Source organism: Podarcis melisellensis (genome assembly GCF_964234715.1).
Source record: "Podarcis melisellensis genome assembly, chromosome: Z".
In the NCBI taxonomy this organism is placed as follows: Eukaryota; Metazoa; Chordata; class Lepidosauria; order Squamata; family Lacertidae; genus Podarcis; species Podarcis melisellensis.
Window position 1 is genome coordinate 3124089 of NC_138547.1, and position 21141 is coordinate 3145229.

The following is a 21141-nucleotide window of genomic DNA, read 5'->3' on the forward strand; positions in this document are numbered from 1 at the left end:
GCAGATACCTTCTTAGACCCAGGACCCAATTTTACCCAAACATGCATTTGGGGGACCCATATCTTAATCTTTTATCTTATATTTCTGCTGTGACCCTCTTTGGGTCAGGCTGTGACCCACTGGCAGGTCCCAGCCCACCAGTTGAAGACCAGTGGATAGCGTTGGGGCAGGATCCTGAGCTGCGAAGCTCACATTGAGTGACTCACTCTCTCTCTCTCTCTCTCACTCACTTAGCCTAACCTACTTTGCAGGGCTGTTGAGACAAAATGGTGTGGGTGTGGGAAGGGGAGGGAGGGAGAGAAAGAGGGAGAGAGAACCTTGTGTACCACCTAGTGTTTCTTGGGGGAAAGGCAGAGTGTAAGTGGATCAAGGACCATACCTGTTGTGATTCCTTCATCACAGGGGGTTGAAGTAGGTGGCCCTTTGTCTCCCTTCCATCTCTTCAATTCTGTGATTTCCTTCAGGACCAGGAAAGAGGCAAAAACAGGGACAAAGAAAAGATACAGCCATGCAAAATTGAGGAAAGGGCAGAGGGCTCTGCAATGCCCCGTTTTGGATAACTGGAGATGTCCTGGAAGCTGGGAGGTTAATTATGTGGGTGACATAACTGATATTAGACGACAGCTCTTAACACAGCAATGAGGGATCTTTTTCAGCCAGATGGCTGCATTTCCTCACAGGAAACCCCCCCCCCCCCCAGGCCAGTGAGTCTGGGGTAGGAGAATGGGTTGAACAGGAGGAGTAACCTGTGAGAGCTAGGAACACCCTCCCCTCAGGCGGGACAGGACCCAAGAAGGTTGGGAGGTGGCCTGCAGAGTTGTGCTTTGCATTTGAGAAGAATTTCAAGCCTTTTCCCTTCCCTCCTCTCTTCCTGTCATGCTTCTGTAAATCTAGCTTCTTGAGAAAGCACCAGGGCTAGAGAAGAGGCTTCCCGATTACTGTTCAGCGACCACCTTCATCTACCTCATCCTCACACGGGGCTACAAATTTGACAACAGCACCTTCCCCAACATCGCCTTCCAAAAAAAGGTAAGAACCTAAGAAGAGGCTCATGGATCAGGCCAAGGGACCATCAGGTCCAGCATTCTGTTCTCACAGGTACCACTCAGGTGCCTCTCCTGAGAAGCCTGAAGCAGGGCCCCAGCACAAGAGTCCTCTCCCCTTATGAGGTTTCCAGAAGCTGGCATTCAGAAGCATTCCTTCCTCTGACGATGTAGAGCAGAGTCATCCAAATTGGTGGCCATCACTTCCTCCTGTGGGAGAGAGTTCCATAGTTTAACTAGGCTCTGTGTGAAAAAGGACTTCCTTATTTCGGTGCTGGATCTTCCAACTCTCAGGTTCATTGGATGTCCACAGGTTCTGGCGTTAAGTGAGAGGAATAAAAGCTTTTCTCCATCCACTTCTATCATGTCCCCTCTTACTAGGCTTTCCTCTAAACTAAAGAGTCCTGGGCCACCATGCCATTAAAACTTTATGATCCCACTTTAAACAGTGCTGGCTTCCCCAAAAGAACCCCGGGAACTGTAGTTTGCTAAGGGTGCTGAGAGCTGTTAAGAAGCCTCTATTCCCCGTCTCAGAGCTACAATTCCCAGAGTGGAACTTGAAGGTGGTGGAGCACTGGGAACTGCAGCTCTCTGAGGGGAATGGAGGGGTCTCCTAAAAACTTCCAGCACCCTTAATGAACTACAGCTCCCAAATAATTCTTTGGGAGAAACCAGCACTGTTTAAAGGAGTATCGTGCCTCTTTGAATATATGGTGTGAATGTGGCCCAAGTCTATAATACATACGCAAAGTGTGCCTAAGCACATAATTTGAATTTAGATGTAGACCTAGGTAGAGAATGATCTATATTTAAATTAAACATGGTCATTCTTTTTCCTCCTAAGTTTATCTTTTGCTGCTTCGCTATCTGTCTCAGATTCCAACCAACGTGTTTCAATAACCAATAAGAGCCTCCCCACCCCCCAAAAAAACCCCAGTTGTGCTTTTGGTAACCTGTATACTGACCGCAAAAAAGCAGCTATGTTCTTAGCAACATGAATTCTTCTGAAACATGCAGAGCCCTGTTGTTTGATGGTGATGCAGGGAGCTTTGAGAGGAGACCTGCTGATCGCTGTGGTGCTTGAGTGAGGGAGTGCTTTGTAGTGGAAGTAGCAACAGGAGAAGCGTTACCAGTTGTGTGAGTCTTTTTACAACATTTTCTTTGTTCTTACATGCAGGCTGGGGACACATCCATCGGCTGGGCCCTGGGATACATGCTGAACCTCACCAACATGATTCCTGCCGAGGAGACCGGCTTCTGGAAGGGCACAGCATACGGCCCCTGGGTTGGCGTGGTCCTCCTCTTCGTTGCCATCATCCTGGTCACTGTGGCAAGCATCTTCTGTCTGCTGAGATCCACCAGGGGACGGGGAATGATGTAAAGGGCAGTCCTGAGAAGGTGGGAGCCCAGTACGGTGGGGTTTATGTGAAGATGGCAGGTCTTCCTGGGCCACATCCAATGTCCAGCCTGACCACACAGCTTGTTGGCTTGGATCCCCTGTGGAGATCAGAACCCATTCCTCACATGCCCCATACCCCAAACCACAACTACAGCCTAGAGGGAGAGGAGATGGTGACTGATTCTGGACACAAAAACTGTTCATCTGAGGCTTGTGATGAAGCCCTTGTTTGCATCCAAGAGTGCTGCAGTCTGAACAATCGACTTCCCTCATTTTCTTTCATTGTTGAAGAGCCAGTGAAAATCACAAGGAGTGGTTGTGGTTGTTCTTGTTTTCTTTTAATAAGGACTCCAGCTGAAAGCAAGGTTTTTCTGGACTTCCACCCACTCCTCTGCTCTGCTTGCATATCTGTTACTTATTGAAGCTCAGGGACTTATTGAATCTACCATGAATGCTTTGTTCTTGGCAAGGGGGATTTGTTCTTTGTTCTTGGGTGGGGGGATGGGGGGGAGCTCAACTTTTTGCATTACAAACAGACCAGTGTGGCTGAAATCTGGCACTGTAGATAAGCACCAGGTGTGGCACAAATTGCACCAGTGATGTGGGCACCCGTGATTCTGCTTTCTTTGAGCTCCCCCAGGGCCACCCAACCATTGAGCAAAGCGAGGCAGCAGGTGTGGGGTGCTGAGAGGCGGCAGAGAGACCTGCGTGCAGGTCAGCGGTAGAGCTCTTGCTTTACATGCAGAAGGTTCAGTCCTTGGTTACACCTCCATATAGGACTGGAAATGTCCCCTGCCTGAACCCCTGCTGTCGGACAAGGCTGAGCTAAGTGGATCAGTGACCTGACTCAACAGAAGGTGGCTTTCTAAGTTATTGGCCCCTGAGCCAACTTGCTGCCCATGGGAGCTTTGGAGAATGCTGCCATGGTTGAAGTAAGATGGGACAGCCACTCTAGTCAACCATCCAGGAGTGGGATCTCTTGCCTTTTACCTCAGGCAGCAAAATGTCTGCCCCCACCTGACTTCTTAAAGCTTTTTATGGTAGTCTGCTAACATTGCATTCAAGAGTGTCATCCAAAATTAAAACACCAAAGACAAATCTTGAATTTGAAGTCTATCCATAGTAAAGACTTCAAACTGGTTTAGTCTTCAATCCTGAACAGCACTCACTTACCTGGGCATAAGCTCCACTGAACTCAGTGGGACTTGCTTCTGTGTAAATGTGGGTAGCAGGAATGCACCACTGATTTTTTAAAACAACTATTATTATTATTATTGGTATTTGCTTGCTTTCCTGGAAACTCTGAACTGTGCAGGTGGAGGTGAAAGTGGGTTGAAGGTCTCTGAAGGAGGAGCTGCAATTCCAGGATAAGGAAATCACTATTTTTTTCATGAAAAATTCCAGGTGGGGCAGCTGGGGAACTGCATTTAAATATACTGTACTAACTTGATTTGAAATAATTTGATGAGGGGTGGAGAGAGAAAACATCACCCCACCCCTTCACAACTTTTGGCTGTTTTTACATCAAATACACCCCCACATGTGGCTCATTTATTCCAGGATCCTGTTCTCACCGCGGCTAACTGGACCTTGGTGCAAAACAGACAAGCTTTCGGTGGTTTCTTCCTCACCCCAATACTCCTTGGCATATTCTGCACTCTTAAAACAAAATGCAGCTAAATGTGTGTGTGATATATTCCATCTGTTTTCCTTTTAAAGAAAAACACTGCACGTCTTTAAAAAAAGCAAATAAAAACATCTCATAGATACCAACATTTGGCGTGCTCAGCTGAGGAGTTAGTTATTGATCATTGTGAGCCCCTGGTTTGCCTCCAAGCAGCGACTTCAGCATCAGGAGAGTGACAAAATATTTTCTACCATTAGAATCCATTGCTTTTAGGGCTGGTTTCCAGACAGATTCACTGGTGTTGTGGAAGAAGGAGCCTGTCAATTTCAGTTGCTCCCCATTTCTCATTCCCTTCATTATGTTGAATTTGCTCCATTTTTGCATGTTTGTGATTTGTTTATTAAAAAAAACATTAAAAATTCATATGCATTTGTGTTTTGTTTCTCCTAACATAGAGATTTTTGAACACAATCTTGCCTAATAAAATGCACTGCTGCATGCTACTACTCCAGACATTTCCCTGATGATGATGATGATGATGATGATGGTTTATTTATACCTCGCCCATCTGGCTGGGTTTCCCCAGCCACTCTGGGCAGCTTCCAACAGAATAATAAAATACAATACAGTGGTTCCTTGAGATACAGATGCTTCAAGTTACAGACTCCACTAACCCAGTTAAGAACTTTGCTTCAGGATGAGAACAGAAATCGTGCGGCAGCTGCAACAGCAGCAGTGGGAGGCCCCATTAGCTAAAGTGGTATCTCAGGTTAAGAACAGTTTCAGGTTAAGAACAGATCTCCAGAACAAACTAAGCTCTTAACCCAAGGTACCACTGTAGTCTATTACGGTAAATATTAAAAGCTTCCCTAAACAGGACTGCCTTCAGATGTCTTCTAAAAGTCTGGAAGTTGTTTTTCTTTTTGACATCTGGAGGAGGGTGTTCCACTGGGCGAGTGCCACTACCGAGAAGGCCCTCTGCCTGGTTCCCTGTAACTTGGCTTCTCGCAGGGAGGGAACTACCAGAAGGCCCTCAGCACTGGACCTCAGTGTCCTGGCAGAACGATGGCGGTGGAAACGCTGCTTCAGGGATACTGGACTGAGGCCATTTAGGGCTTTAAAGGTCAGCACCAACACTTTGAATTGTGCTCAGAAACGTACTGAGAGCCAATGCAGATCTCTCAGGACCGGTGTTATGTGGTCTCGGCGACCACTCCCAGTCACCAGTCTAGCTGCCACATTCTAGATTAGTTGTAGTTTCTGGGTCACCTTCAAAGGTAGCCCCACATAGAGTGCATTGCAGTAGAGCAAGCGAGAGATAACTAGAGCATGCACCACTCTGGCGAGACAGTCCGCGGGCAGGTAAGGCCTCAGCCTGCGTACCAGATGGAGCTGAAAAACAGCTGTCTTAGAAACAGAATTGATCTGCGCCTCCATGGACAGCTGTGAGTCCAGAACGACTCCCAGGCTGTGCACCTGGTCCTTCAGGGGCACAGTTACCCCATTCAGGACCAGGGAGTCCTCCACACCTGCCCACCTCCTGTCCCCCCAAAACAGTACTTCTGTCTTGTCAAGACTCAACCTCAATCTGTTAGCCACCATCCATGCTCCAACCGCCTCCAGACACTCACACAGGACCTTCACCATCTTCACTGGTTCTGATTTGAAAGAAAGGTAGGACTGGATATCATCCGCATACTGATGAACGCCCAGCCCAACCCCCCTGATGATCTCTCCCAGTGGCTGCATATAGATGTTGAAAAGCTTGGGGGAGAGGACAGAACCCTAAGGCACCCCAGAAGTGAGAGCCCAGGGGTCTGAACACTCACCCCCCAACACCACTTTCTGAACACGGCCCAGGAGGAAGGAGCGGAACCACTGTATAACAGTGCCCCCTCTAGACGGTCCAGAAGGATGTTATGGTTGATGGTGTCAAGCTGCTGAGAGATCCAGCAGAACTAGGAAACAGCTCTCACCTTTGTCCCTAGCATTGGTTGGTTTCACTCATCCAAGCAGCCTGTCCACATCCTTGGAGGTAACAGATTGGAATTGATCCCACGCAACTTGACTAGACAGGACTCTAGTCCTCTCCTGAGTGGTTGCTGAACAACTCCCAGCCCTGCTCTCACGATGGAGTCTACCTCTTCCCAAATCTGAGCGACTTTATGTGCAAAAAAAATTGTAAAATCATTGCAGGAGATCATGTGGCCCATACTGGGCCCCGATGTAGCAGGTGGTTCCACTAAATTGCGGACCACCTGAAAAAGTCTCCTGCTGCTGTTTTCTGCAGATGCAATAGAGGCGGTGAAGAAAGTCCTCTTCACTGTCGCTATCGCCAATTGGTAGGCTCGACACTGAGCTCTAACCCATGTCCGGTCAGCTTCAGAATGAGTTATCTGCCACCAGCACTCTAGCCGTCTCAGTGATTGTTTCATTGCCCTCAGATCCATGGAAAACCACGGGGCTGTCCAGGCTACATGCAATTGGAGAGGGCGCTTTGGAGCTAAACAGTCAATAGCCCTGGTTAACTCCACATTCCAGCGGGCCACCAGCGAATCAGCTGAAAGGCCATCAACATGGGATAAAGCATCCCCTACTACTCTCTGGAAACCATTTGGATCCATTAAGTGGCGGGGGCGGACCATCCGAATTGGTCCCACCTCCCTGCAGAGGGGAAGGGTCGCGGAGAAGTCCAGTTGCACTAGGAAGTGATCTGACCATGGCACTTCTTTAGTTTCATTTTTACTTAGTGTCAGATCACCCACGTCACTAGAGGTGAACACCAGGTCTAAGGCATGTCCGCGGTTATGAGTTGGGCCAGACTTATTCAGGGACAGCCCCATGGAAGCCATGCTTTCCACGAAGTCCCAAGCGGCCCCTTGTAAGGTCATGTTGGCATGAATAGTCCTCAAACTATGACTAAACCTGCCTCCTCAGTAATGACGTGGTCTGGTCTTAGCGTAACTCCTCCTCCTACCTTTGATCACTGAGATCGGTTGTCCCAATGCACACCCCCCCCTGTGGAACCTGCCCCAGCCATTTTGTTGGCTGGGACCCACTCCCAGGCAGCCCTGACCCCTCCCCTTAAGAACAAAATAAAACCTAAAACAACAACAACACCACACACACACACAATAAAACAATACAAACCAAAAACAGTAAAAATTACAAACATACCAAAATTAAACACATTCCCAAACCCGACTAAACATCCATCCCACTCCCCACACCAAAACCAAAAATTTTAAAGGGGAAAAAAATTTAAAACATTTTTTAAAGAACTCTGCGCTGTTCTGAGTCCTCCTGGGCAGCAGCGGTGGCAGCAGCAACCATCCTTATGATGCCTGTCAGGCCCCGCCCTGGGCCAGGTGGTGAGTGGCAGGAGCGGGGCCCTCAGGCACTCAAGCAGGGGAGTCCTCCTGGGCAGCAACAGCAGCAGCTGTCCCTGATAATATTTGGTTGGCAAAATGGATCACAAAGTTTAGAAAATATCCCATGGATTTTGAAAGAGAGCTATGCTTCAGTTCGTGCCCATGAATCGGTTCAGGAATTAGTTCAACTGTGAACTGAAACGTATTTCCGCATAGAGGTTGAACCTGGAAACTTCGCCTGCAAAGCAGGTTCTCAACCACAGATCCTTCCCAACAAATCAGGTTACAATTTCGCAGTGGGGAACCTTTTCTGAGACCCCAAGGGCCACAATTCCTCCACAGTCCTGTGACACCACATGCCAATGGTGGGCAGGGCCAAAGACAAAAGTGGGAGGAGCAACGGATGTGACTTTTGCCCCTGGGTGGTATGCTAACATTCCAAGAGGTTTTGACACATGTAGGGATCTCTCAAAGGCACATTCCTGCCAGGCAAATAGACCTGGAGGGGTTGCTTCCCCCACCCCTGGACCTGAGTCCCCTCACACCTCTGGCCAGGAGTACTGCTAGGTACTTAGACATCTTGGGCCACAGGTCCAGGACACAAATTGTCAAATTCAGGCTGAATTTCAGATGGCAGAGGTGGAGGGGAATGCAAACTGTGGCTTTTGCTGCCAGGGTTTCCTCTGAGCTACGGGGTGGCTGCGGGATTTTCAGGGCCCAGCACACTGTGTGTGTGTGTGTGTGTGTGTGTGTGTGTGTGTGTGTGTGTGTGTGTGTGAAATGTCCTCCAAAAGGGTTAAACTTCAATGGATTCCTCCTCCTCTCCTCAAACTGGGCGGGAATTATGTGGGTTTATTAAACCCCACTCCTCAGCTGAAGGCCACCCAATGGCTTGCAATTCTGAAAGACACAACACACAAGGAAAAGGGGATGAGGAGGGAGAAGGGTTTGAAACAAAAAGCAAACTTGTGCATCCATTCTTACATTAACCAGTTCAGGTACCCTTACGGAATGGCCGTTGCTAAGAGACAGTTGAGGCAGGACAATGGAAAATCTTGGCTTACTTACTCATCTTCTGGCCTAATGGCAAATAATTCAGATCAGATCCCAGCCTCACAAAGCGGCTCAGAGCTAGAGTTGCTCTGGCAGTGTTGGTGGTGAGGGCTGCACTGCCACAAGGATGACTCCATTCATCCTTCATGCCACAGCATGCATCCACCCCAAGCACCAGCAAACCATGCTATGCTGCTGGGCATGACTAACACAGGTCCATTTCCGTGGGTGTAGTTGGGGTGTCCAGGTTCACTTGTTTTCCTCTTCCCTCCCTAATAATAATAATAATAATAATAATAATAATAATAATATAAATTTTATTTATATCCTGCCCTCCTCAGCCAAAGCCGGGCTCAGGGTGGCTAACAACAATAAAATAGTGCAACATTCTAAAAACATTTCATTATAAAAATTAATTAAAATCAAATTAATGCCAACCATTGGGCTAGAGTTCTGTGAAGAGTGCCAAAGGAGGGGGTCAGGCTGCGCCTCGGCCAAAGGCCTGGTGGAACAGCTCTGTCTTGCAGGCCCTGCGGACAGATGGCAAGTCCTGCAGGGCCCTAGTCTCTTGGGACAGAGCGTTCCACCAGATTGGAGCTGCAGCTATCCACTTTTCCTTTTATGTTTCATTTTTTTAGACCGTAAGCCTGAGAGACAGGGACTATTTTATCTCCACTTACCTATAAGCTGCTCTGGGTGACTTTCCTAATTGAAGTGCACAGTATAAATGCTTTGAATAAATAAAATTAAACAAAACAAAAAAGTGGGGGAAGGATGTCTCAGGACCTCTGGGCAGTGCGGCAATTGCTTTCAGGCAAATTTGAAACTTACAGTTAAGATGTAGGATTTGTCCAGTTGGACTTTAGGTACCTCTAGATCTGAAGCTGGTGTGGAGGTTTTTGGCCATAAGATGGCATTGTTATGTTATGCTGTAGGAAAATGAACTGTGATTTAAGAATGGGCGGGCTCTACAATCTAGCGGTTTTCGAGTTGCTGCCAGCTCATATGTAGCAGGTATTCTTGTTTTAGGAGTGGGGTGCATTGTGAGTAACCATGACGGTGAAGCAATGTCCCAGCTTGCCTTTGATAGCAGAATGGTACCACTTTTGTAAATAAAAAACAATGCATTCCTTTTCTTATTACTGAATTTGTTTTTATCTTGCCCTTCCAATGAACACAGGACAGTGAGGCTGGCTCACCCTCACCCCTCCATTTCATCATCACAACAACCCTGTGAGGTAGGTTCCTTAGGGTAACAGTGGCTGGTCCAAGGTGACCCAGTGAGCTCTGCAGCTGCGTGGGGCTTTGGATCTAGATGGCCACAGGCCTAGTCAATGAGACTAGCCAGAGTATGGTTACCAGACATCCCTGTTTCCCGGGGACAGTCCTCAGATTTACAAATCTGTCCCTGGACAAAATCTGTCCCTGGAATGTCCCCAGATTTCATTTAATGTCCCCAGATTTAACATATTTTTTGCTCTATAAGACTCACTTTTTCCCTCCTAAAAAGTAAGGGAAAATGTGTGTGCGTCCCATAGATCGAATGCAGGATGCGCAGCTATCCCAGAAGCCAGAACAGCAAGAGGGATTCAGAATATTTTTTTCTGTTTCCCTCCTCCAAAAAATACCGCATTTTTCACCCTATAGGATGCACTTTTCCCCCTCCAAAAATGAAGCGGAAATGTGTGTGCATCCTATGGGGCGAATGCAAGCTTTCGCTGAAGCCTGGAGAGCGAGAGGGGTCGCTGCACAGGCTCTCCAGGCTTTGCGCAGCTCCCATGGCTTCCGGAGAGTTGCCTGAATGCTGACGCCTAGGCGCACTAAGCTCAGTGTGCCCAGACTTTGCACAGCTCTCCGCAAAGCGCGGGAGCCCGGCGCTGGGCTTCCGCGGCTTGCGGAGAGTTGCCTGCATGCTGAAGCCTGGGCGCGGTGCGTCCTATAGGGCGAAAAATACGGTAGGTGCGTCTTGTGGTCTGGTGCGTCTTATAGAGCGAAAAATACAGTATATTTTAAGTGTTGTAGATTTAATAGTAGGGAATGGTTCAACGGTACAAGACACATCATATGGAGACTTCCAGCAAGGCAAAATGGCGGGCACCACGGCAGCGAGCAGCTCCTGCGCTACTAGGCTGGCTCTGGGCTGCTGAGACTGCTGCTGCCATTGCCAAGGGAAAACCGGGGACGCCCAGTGCGTCAATTGGGGAAACCACTGAACACTCCTCATGACCCAAATCGAGCTGGGAGCGAGAGCGCCTGGCCACCCAGCAGACTGCCCAGCGGTGCTCCAGGGCCAGGAAAACCCAGGAGCTGATGCAGGGAGAAGGAGGAGAGGAGAAGGAGAAGGAAGAGAGAGAAAGAGGAAGGAGAAAAAAGAGGGGAGCCTCGACCTTGCGGCTGAGGAGGAGAGGTAGGAGAGCACTGGGAGGGCAAGGACATGTGGCCGAGCCCAGGCCCAACCCGAGCCTACTCCACGGCGGCTAGCACTCTAAGAGAGCAGGCTGAGGGCCAGAGGAAGCCGCGCGACAGGGGAGACCACAGAAGAGAAGATATTACTTCTTTTTTAAAAAAAACACAACTTTTTTAATAACTTTTTTTTCTCTTTGAAAAAAAAAGTGTCCCCAGATTTTTTGAAAAAAATCTGGTAACCTTAAGCCAGAACATAGGAGTCAACTTTTAGGGGCAGAGGGGTTTTCATGCCCACCCCAATAAAAGCCCCTCCCAAAGGTAATGGGCACTGCCATTCAAATGGTGTGTGTGCACTGCATCACGTGACTGATTATGCAGGGTGGGTCTTACCTGTCCCCCCCCCCAATATTTTATTCAAGTTGGCACACACACAACCACAATTTTAAATAGTATTATTTTAAATTTCAGTACAGTTCCTAGCACTTTTAGGCCCCCATCCTATATAGACACACACCTAAAAGGAATTAAATCAACTGAACAAATTTATTTCTCAGTGGACATGAATAGAATTGCGTTATTAGGTACTCTGTAATATACTAATTTTTAAGCATCTGAATCATTAATAACAATGATTAATAATAATAATTATGGGACATGCTTCAATATTAATCAACCAATAATCATTAACAACAGAATAATCATTAACAACAGAATAATAATTAGAGTATTTCATTTTTATTGCTAATGACTAATAATAACAACAGTGCATGCTGTAGTATTAAATAAACCAATAATCATTAATAACAATAAAATAGTAAGCAGAAAATTGATTCTTATTATTCATGGCTAATAATAGCAGCAATAATTATTAATCGCTGTAAGTTTGGGGAGTATTTCTTTTTTATTATCAGTGACTAATAATAATAATAATAAGAGAGTATGACTATTAACCAACCAATTAATAATTAACTGTAAAATGGTAAGGAGAGTATTTCATTTTTATTATTTATGGCTAATAATAACTAAGATGTTTTAGTATTAAATAAACCCATCAGCATTAATAGCAATAAAAAAAGTCGTGGGGGTATTTAGTGTATAGTATTAATGACTACTACTACTAATAAAAATAATAACAGATCATGGTTTAGTATTACGCAACTGACAATCATCAATAACTATGAAATAACGGCGAGAGTATTTCTTTTTTTCATCAGTACTACTAGAGTATGCTTTGATATTATTGGCCAAACATAAAAAAAAAACATGTCCCGGGGCTTAAGCGCCACCGGCGCGGCCAGGTGGAGGCGGCGTGGGCGGAGCTTTGCGCGCTGCGCTCGGCACCCGCCTCGCCCTTTCCCTCCTGCGTCCCGGGGCGATTGCGAAGCCCGGTTGCACCTGCGGCCACTCGCGGCTACGGCCAGGTGGGCGGCGCGGGGCGAAGCCTGCTGACCAAAGGAGGGCTGCCATTGGTCCCTCGCGCGCGCCCGCCCTCTCCCCGCCGGCTGGCCCCGCCCGGGCTCTGCTTTGCTCATGCCAGCGCAGCGCTGCTCCCTCGGCTCCCCTGTGCCGCATCGCCAAGCAGCCGCCGCCACCGTCGCCGCGATGCTCCGCCGGGCCAGCCGCTGAAGGATGAGCGCCGCTCCCTTCCTCCGCCTGCTGCTCCTGACGCCCCTCGCCTGGGGCCTCCTCAGTAAGCCCCCTCCCCCTCTGGGTCTCTCTCTCTCTCTCTCTCTCTCTCTCTCTCTGGGCCTCCCCCGCCTGCGGGCTTTCTCTCCTCCCGGTCGCTGTGTCCCCCCCCCTGCACCCATCTCCTCCTGGATTTTCTCTTCAGTCCTAATCTCCCCCACCATTACTTTTCCCCCTAGCCAGAATAACCCCCCCAACCTTCCTCTTCGCCCCAGTTCACTTTGTCCTTCGCCCCCCTCCACACCCCTTGTTCTTCTTTAGATACGCCCCATCCCCACCCGTCCTTTCCTAACATTTCTCTTACTAGGGTTCAATCCAATTCCTCCCCGCATTTCCTTCATGACCCCCCCCGCTTTATTTTCCTAATGATTCTATTCCGAAGCTTTAATTCTCTCCCCCTCCCTTCTATCCAACCCTGAATCTGTCTGGCTGACCCCACCCTGCCCGAATAATTTCCTCTTAGTTATGTGCTGCCATTTATGCACTTTGTTGTTAGTGGGGGCTTGGGGGGGTATTCCACCGTTGGCAGTTCTTATTGAGATGGACTGGCTTATATTAGGGGCTGGGAGTTTAGCTGCAGGACTGGATAGCTCCTGCCAAAGTTATACAGTACAGTACAGTCGTACCTCTGGTTACGTACTTAATTTGTTCCGGAGGTCCATTCTTAACCTGAAACTGTTCTTAACCTGTGGTATCGCTTTAGCTAATGGGGCCTCCTGCTGCCGCCACGCGATTTCTGTTCTCATCCTGAAGCAAAGTTCTTAACCCAAGGTCCCATTTCTAGGTTAGCAGAGTCTGTAACCTGAAGGGTATGTAACCCGAGGTACCACTGTACTGATATGTGGCCTCAAGGCTGTTTCCTTGGTGTTGTTTTTAACGTGAGTTCTCTTATTGTGCCTTACTTCTCGATTGATGTGACTTGCATGTGTGGCCTTGGAGCATAAGCTCCTGCTTAGTGGTGGATTTCACACCCTGCCCCCACCCCACCCGTTGGTGTTCACTAAAGGAGAAAGGCTTCATTCCTTCCCACTCTGATGGACGAGCGCCTAAACCCATGTGTCATCCAGTAAAGAAATAGATTCTGGAAAAGAGGGCCTCTTTTCTTCTTGTGCATAATGGGCAGGTAGCTTTTTGGTTGTTGCTAATTTACCATTTAATCTTGGTAAGGAATCAGACCCCTTTGTCTGTGTTGCAAATGCTGCAGCATAGCAGTCCTTTCTAATCTGGGGCACCTCCAGATGTTTTGCACCACAAACCAGCATAAGCCTGATGGGAGTTGTTGTCCAACAGACCCATAGAGCACTAGATTGGCAAAGGCACCACCTGCACACTCAGCCTCCTGGCACCTGAGCTTGTTTTGCAACTTCTGACTCTCATGAATACAACCTTGGACACATCACACAAGACACAAAGCCCCTTGATTGATTGATTGATTGATTGATTGATTGATTGCCAGAATGCCCCGATAGCAGAGATGCTTCCTGCGTTCCCAGTAGTGTGTCAGGATTAGGGTTGCCCAACCTTTGGAAGAGGCTACATGCTGTTCATCTGCATGAGTTACTGATCCGCAGCAAAGGCTCCTGCAGAGAGACAGAGGGCAGCATCCTCTAAGGGAGGTCCACTGTCACCATCATTGCACTGGTGTGGCAGAATCAGCCATTTAGACCCCTTGAAGAGACTTGGCGTGATTGGAAGGAGGTGGAGTCAGAGCAGTAAATCGGCCAGGGTTGCAGTCTGCATCCTCTTTGGTGGGTGACTGATTGTTCTTGACTGTGAAAATTTAATGAATTCCTTTCTCACTGTGTGGAAGTTGTTGTGTAAGAGATGCAATAAACTTCCACCCTTCAGCTGTTTGGGTGTGTGGACTTTGTGAACTGTCTGCTACCTTTACTCGAGGAAGCTGCCGCTCTCTTCAGATAGCTGCACAGCTCTTGACTTTCCTCAGTCAATGGATTGACACATCTTGACTTTTACCTGAAGTGGCTAGAAAGCATTATCTCAAGAGGGGCGGCAGGATGCTAGAATCTTGCAGCGGCCCTTCTCTGTGATAGAAATTGTGGATGTACTGCTCAACTCTATGAGGCATTCAGGCCAGTCAGTCATTCACTCATTCAGTTTTATTGCACATAGCCAAAGGCTGCCACAATGTACACAGAATCATTCAACAATTAAAAGAAAATATACTGGATTGATACAAAAAACTTAAAACATTTATATTATCAAGACATTACCTACTCTAAACAGAGCTATAAAAGTACCTTAATATACAAGTTAAGACATTAAACAATAGAATTTATAAGCTAAAGGTATCACATGGCCACTAACATATTAAAAAATAATGTTAATTAATACAATGTGCAATTATATTCGGAGTTTGGTGATAAAGATAGAATATAGCTTGATGTAGACAGGGTCAAATAAATTCATCTCCTTTACAGTTGGTGGCTACCTTGGCTATATAATTTGCTCTAATTTTCCTAGCGGCAATTGCAAAGAGTTCTACACGCCAGGTCACATACTTAGCTGTGTCTGCGAGGAGATATAAAATCATGTCAGAGGGATTCCGGCCAGGAGACCTTGTCCTTATATGTGCTAAAAATCGTTCTCTTGCTTCATTATATAAGGGGCAGCGCAAGATATAATGCCCTCTACTTCAGGACAGCCCCTAAATTGTGGGTGCACTGCTCAACTCTGTGAGGCATTCAGGCAGTGGGTGTGGAAGACAGTTTAGAGCAAATGTTTTAGGTGTCCTCTTGGGTGTTTGGCCTTCATAATAATGCTGGGGCCATCTTTGCATCATTGAAGCACGTAATTTTGAACAAAGCTGTTGTTGGCCTGGCACGGTGCAAAATTAAGAAGAGCTGCTGTGCTAAAATTTGGAGTTGCTCTCTTGCAACTCTGGCCCTGGTCACACCATACAGTCAGGGCATTTAAAGCAGTGTGGAGTAGTGGTTAGACCGCTGGACTGTGACTCAACCATGAAGCTTAGTGGATGACCTTGGGCCAGTCAGTTCCTCTCAGCTGCACCATGAGGATGGGGAGAACCATGTACACCAACCTGAGCTCCTTGGAGTAAAGGTGGAATGAGTATGTGCGTGCAATAAATAAATACGATAGTACATTAAAGAGTCATGGCTTCCTGCAAAGAATTATTGGAAGTGTAGTTTAAAGGTGCTGAAGATTGTTAGGAGCCCACTATATTCCCCTCACTGAACTAGAATTCTTAAAGTGATTTAGCAAACAATCCCTCTTCCCATAGTCACTGCTGGCTTACACCATAAGGGAAATGGGGGAGGGGGGATTGTCCCCCACTTTGCTATTTTAAACACGCTTTGCAAGCAGGAATTAAATTGCTTTAACTGACAGTTTGGCAAAAAGTGAGGGGGGGGCGGGAATCATTGACTTGTTGGCATGCATCCAGGGCTGCCTATCCTCTATGCAAAGAATTATGTGCCAAGAGAAACTGAATTCTGTGATTGGCAAAAAATATGCAAATTTGTTTTGCCTAATTTATTGACTGTCATGGGGAAGAGAGAGATGGGATAAGTCTCTCTCTCTCTCTCTCTCTCTCTCTCTCTCTCTCTCTCTCTCTCTCTCTCTCTCTCTCGCACACACACACACACACACACACACACACAGCAGGTAACCCTTCTCAGTTCCCCTCTTGCTCTTGAGGTTTTGCCAGGTACCTCCACATATTTTTAATTATTATATTTGCTGGTGATGAGGGACAGGACCTTGCAACTTTATTTGTCTTTTAAAAGTGAAAGCTGAAAATGCAATTAAAAAACAAGCAAGCAAGGAATTGGTGGGATTTCAAACCATCAATTAAGAGCCAGATTGTGGCCAGGTGCTATATGGGAATTGACTGATTAAAGGGTCCTTAGAATCCTAATAGTTGGAAGGCACCCAGAGGGTCCAATTCTGCAATGCAGGAGCAGGGGAAAGTGGAGCCCCAGCTGAACAGGGCTGCGCAGATGTCCACTGAGACCTCAGCTGTGGGGGTTTGTCATTGTGAAAACGCTCTGGAGAATTTAGCCCCAAGTTAAGCATTGTGCAGATTTGGTGTTCTAATTCCAGGTTCCAAGCAAAAATAGTCTCAGAAGTCACTCAGATTCAGTGGAGCAAAATGCATGCAGAGCTGGTCATATCTTGATGACACTTTGCCAGCCCTAAATCAGTTTTGAAAATGACGAGTTAGAGATATTAACATAATTATTCTTGGGCAGCTAAATAGGTATCGCCTTCCTTAGCTTGAAGGCGTTTGGCAGAGCATATCTGGGACGCATCTATTCTCCACCCACTTCCATTCCATTGCACAGTAATTGATAAGACTGTAGCTTAATGGCTTGGTTTTACACCTGTGTCCATGTACTAAATCACACATTCAGAATAAGAGTCTTTAATGGCCTGAACCACTTCAGAAGAGCAATTGTGTTCGTTCCTTTTTTAAAAAGTCCATGCTTATAGAAAGCTAGTTCATCAGGGAAGATAATATTTCTTTCCCACTCCTTTATGTGATATTTCTACATGCAGGAAGTGCATGTTGGTGCAGTGTAAAGTGATAATTTAGAAAGGACCCTCCTGTTTACATTTTATTGAGGGGAAACTTTGCAAATACTAATCAATAATGCATGCATTATTTTAGGTATGCCCATAAGGGGCCATTTGAATGGCGTCCATATACAGGTCACTATTTGAAACCTGAGCTGGTTTGAAACCATTTTGCCTATTAGTATTCTACTTCCTGTGAAAGGACACTCTGGTAACCATGATTTGGGTAAAGGAGTTGAGATACTAGTTTTAACATCACAGCTGATGACATGCCTTACTGGTTTGTTTATTTTTAGTACATTTGCTTTTCATATGTGTTTTGATACATTTATTCCCAGTCCCCCGCTCCCAAGATTCTCAGGGCAAAGTGCGTGGTTTTTCACCTTCTCTCAGTCTCGATTTCATATTCTCAGCAACCCTGCGAGGTAGTTTATGCTGGCAGAGAGTGATTGGCCCAGTTTCAGCCAGTGAGCTTCATGGCTGAGTGGGAGGGTTGAACTTGCCTTTCTCCTGGGCCATGTTGTTCTTGTTGAGTCGTTTAGTCGTGTCCGATTCTTCGTTACCCCATGAACCAGAGCACACCAGGCACTCCTGTCTTCCACTGCCTCCTGCAGTTTGGTCAAACTCATGTTGGTAGCTTCGAGAACACTGTCCAACCATCTCATCCTCTGTCATCCCCTTCTCGTTGTGCCCTCCATCTTTCCCAACATCAGGGTCTTTTCCAGGGAGTCTTCTCTTCTCATGAGGTGGCCAAAGTCTTGGAGCCTCAGCTTCAGGATCTGTCCTTGCAGTGAGCACTCAGGGCTGATTTCCTTCAGAATGGAGAGGTTTGATCTTCTTGCAGTCCATGGGACTCTCCAGAGTCTCCTCCAGCACCATAATTCAAAAGCATCTCCTGGGCCATGGATGGGAAGTTTCCAGATGTTGCTGGACCCATCAGCCCCAGAAGCCAAGATGGCCGATGGTCAGGGATGATGAGAGTTCCCCATCCCTGTCCTAGGTGGTCTGTCCATCCAGGCACTGCAGTTGTCTTCTGTCAGTTCCCCACCCGCCTCCCTGCCAGCACTGCTTCCCTTGCAGCTGCATTAGTGCCGCACTGGACGGCGCAACAAAGGTTGTGTGCCTGGATGTGGTATTGTCAGTATTTTGGGGCTGTGCCACAGGCGTCTGCTAAGAGGGGTGTGGTGGTGGTGTGGGGAAAGTCTGTTTGCTGTCCATTCCTGGGTGGCACAGCCCATTGAGTCAAGGTGCCATATCTGCAGGCAAGGGTGGCACCGAGTGCAGCTGTAGCAGATAGAATGCTTCTGAACCTTCTGAACAGCTATAGTGATGCACTGCCCTGTCAGGATCAGCTCCCAGGATACTCCCCCTTGCAGGGAGGACCAGCGTAGTCCAAAACATCAGGAGGTCACCAGGCTGACATATGGTGATGCTGTGCAAATTGAGCACCTAGAACAGTGGTTCTCAACCTGTGGGCCCCCCGATGTTTTTGGACTACCATCATCCCTGAGCTCTGGCCTTGCTAGCTAGGGGTGATGGGAGTTGTAGTTCAACAACATCAGGGGACCCACAGGTTGAGAAAGGCTGACCTAGAACAAGGGTAGGCAAACTAAGGCCCAGGGGCTGGATCCGGCCCAATCATCTTCTAAATCTGGTCCGCAGACAGTTGGGAATCAGCATGTTTTTACATGAGTAGAATGTGTGCTTTTATTTAAAATGCATCTCTGGGTTATTTGTGGGGCATAGGAATTCGTTCATTCCCCCCCCCCCAGCAAAAATATATTCTGGCCCCCCACGAGGTCTGAGGGACAGTGGACCAGCCCCCTGCTGAAAAAGTTTGCTGACCCTGACCCAGAACTTCGGATAATATCAGAAGAAAGGGGGTTGGGGAGACCATTTCCCATAAACAGGCTACCTTGTAATAATTTATTTCCCAACTGTACGATATGTTGCTTGATTGCGGTCTCCACTGGAGGGATAAGCTGCATGTTCAGTTTAGTTTTCAAAAGGGTGTTTTGATTTTTAGCACTCTTTGCTTGTTTCCTGATCTTCCAGTTAGCATCCTCTCGGGTCTGACCAGGAAGCAAATGAGATTTATGAAGCTGAGTCTTGTGGGCGGACTGAATGGGCTCTCAAAACAGTTGAATTTTGGGTGGAAGGGAAATCTGTTTCAGGGCTGTAGCTCAGCAGCAGAGTGTCTGCTTGGCATGCAGAATGTCCCAGGTTCGCTCCCTGGTGTGATCCTTCTATGCTGAGGGAAGATTCTTGTCCCACAGAGAGCCACTGCCAGTTCATATGGGCAGAACTGAACTAGGTGGACTAGTGGTTGGACACCATATAAGGTAAATTCATTCATTTCCGGCGAAAAGAGGGTTAGGGCCCAGCAGTTCACAAATTCTGATCCTGGTGAACATCCACCAGCATTTTACTGCATCTTTCTCCTAATAAACACATTTTTGTATGCAGTGCTGACAAATATACACATCTTTGCAAGCAGTTTCCTGTAAAATAATGCATTTCTGCATGTTCTTTTCACCAATGTATCCATTTTTAGGTACGTCATCTTAGCATGTTTGCACCCATTTTTTCTTTGGAGGACATCACTGCAACATTCAGAGAAATGTGATTTTCAAAGTATTATTACGACTCTGAGTGTTTAAAGCCCTTTGCGTAAAACCTAGATATACATATACATATATGTATATATACATATATGTTTAATCAGGCTGCTGCTTCGATGGTACTGGCCTAGATAACTTAGAGTCCTCCCTGTGAATAAGGAAACAGGGGCAGATGTTTCTTTACGCTTATCTGGACTTGAACATTGCGGGTTGCCAAACCTGCTTTTCCTGAAGCATTTCACAGGAGGCCAAAGGTTTGCAGCCAGAGAAATGCGTCCACGGCTTGCATGTGAGTGACACGATTTGAGGACAAGGAACATGTGTTGTTGTTATTATTAATGGCTGTGGTTCAAATGCTGCCTCTGTGCTTGGCCCTGCACTGCAGTATCCTGATCACCTGGTTCAGGGTGATGGGGAGGAAGGGGCCCAGACCTTGCAGAAACAGAATCTCTTTGCTAAGTCCATTGAGGGGCCAGTGGGAGAGGAGTGAGAAGTGGAGTGGAGGCTTCGCGCTCCCCAGCTGAACTGCTGCATGCCCCTCCTACTTGTGTGTAAGCAGGAGCAAAGCAGGGATCTCTCAGCTGGGAAGCACCAAGCCTCCACTTCTGAGAGATCTCCACTCCACTCCTGCTTGCACGCAAGTAGGAACGGGATCAGGCAGCTCAGCTGAGGAGCGCCTGGCTGCCTTCAGGTGGTGCAGGAGCTCTCAGATGCGACTTCCGGGCTGCCTCCACCTTCCCCAACCCCAGCACCTATTCAGCCTGGCTGCCTTCACGGGGCTGCAGGGGATCTGATGAGGAGGTGGGGGCTCCTTTAAATTTCTCCCTTGAGGGGAGTGCAGCCACGAACCCCTCAATGGAAAGTGTGATGGAGCCTGCACTTCCCCAGCTGAGCAGCCCCAATCCAACTCCTGTTCCCGTGCAAGCAGCAACGTTGCCTAACAGAACAGCCTAATCCCACTCCTACTTGCCTGCAAGTAAGAGCAGACCAGTATAAAGTAAGCACCTCATAAGCGGCACACAAAACGCTACCAAGCCATTCTACATTATAAATCTTACATTAATAATCCAAAAACCGAGAGAGCTATGTACAAGATCTACTACAGAAGCCACAAACAGAAAACTCATTCAAATTGTGCCCAAAAGGAAGATTCAGTCTTTAAAGTTCCTTTAGCCAGGCTCCTGTAGATATCAACAAAGGTAAGTTTGATCAAATGAAGTGTCAGTCCATTGTGTGTGGCACTCACAATGGAAGTTATGCTCAGAACAGAGCACGTTTGGCTCCCCTTCTAAACTAAAATCTCAGTATGCAGGTTAAACGGTCATGTTGGCACCCACTAAGTGGGTGTTGAGTTGCAGCTTGGGCACTCGCTCTCTAAGGC

General features: G+C 47.3%; 2 protein-coding genes across 2 annotated transcripts in view; both read left to right on the top strand.

The window, feature by feature from the left end:
* The window catches only part of ENTPD2 (ectonucleoside triphosphate diphosphohydrolase 2), a 36864-nt gene extending 33957 nt beyond the window's left edge, over positions 1-2907 (top strand). Inside the window, exons 8-9 of the mRNA XM_081896506.1 lie at positions 895-1029; positions 2221-2907. Of these exons, the coding sequence (XP_081752632.1) occupies positions 895-1029; positions 2221-2424 (339 nt within the window). The 3' untranslated portion in view covers positions 2425-2907. The remainder of the gene's footprint in view (positions 1-894; positions 1030-2220) is intronic.
* A 9505-nt stretch (positions 2908-12412) lies between these two features.
* The window catches only part of NPDC1 (neural proliferation, differentiation and control 1), a 45024-nt gene continuing 36295 nt past the window's right edge, over positions 12413-21141 (top strand). Inside the window, exon 1 of the mRNA XM_081896622.1 lies at positions 12413-12589. Coding sequence (XP_081752748.1) covers positions 12529-12589 — 61 coding nt within the window. The 5' untranslated portion in view covers positions 12413-12528. The remainder of the gene's footprint in view (positions 12590-21141) is intronic.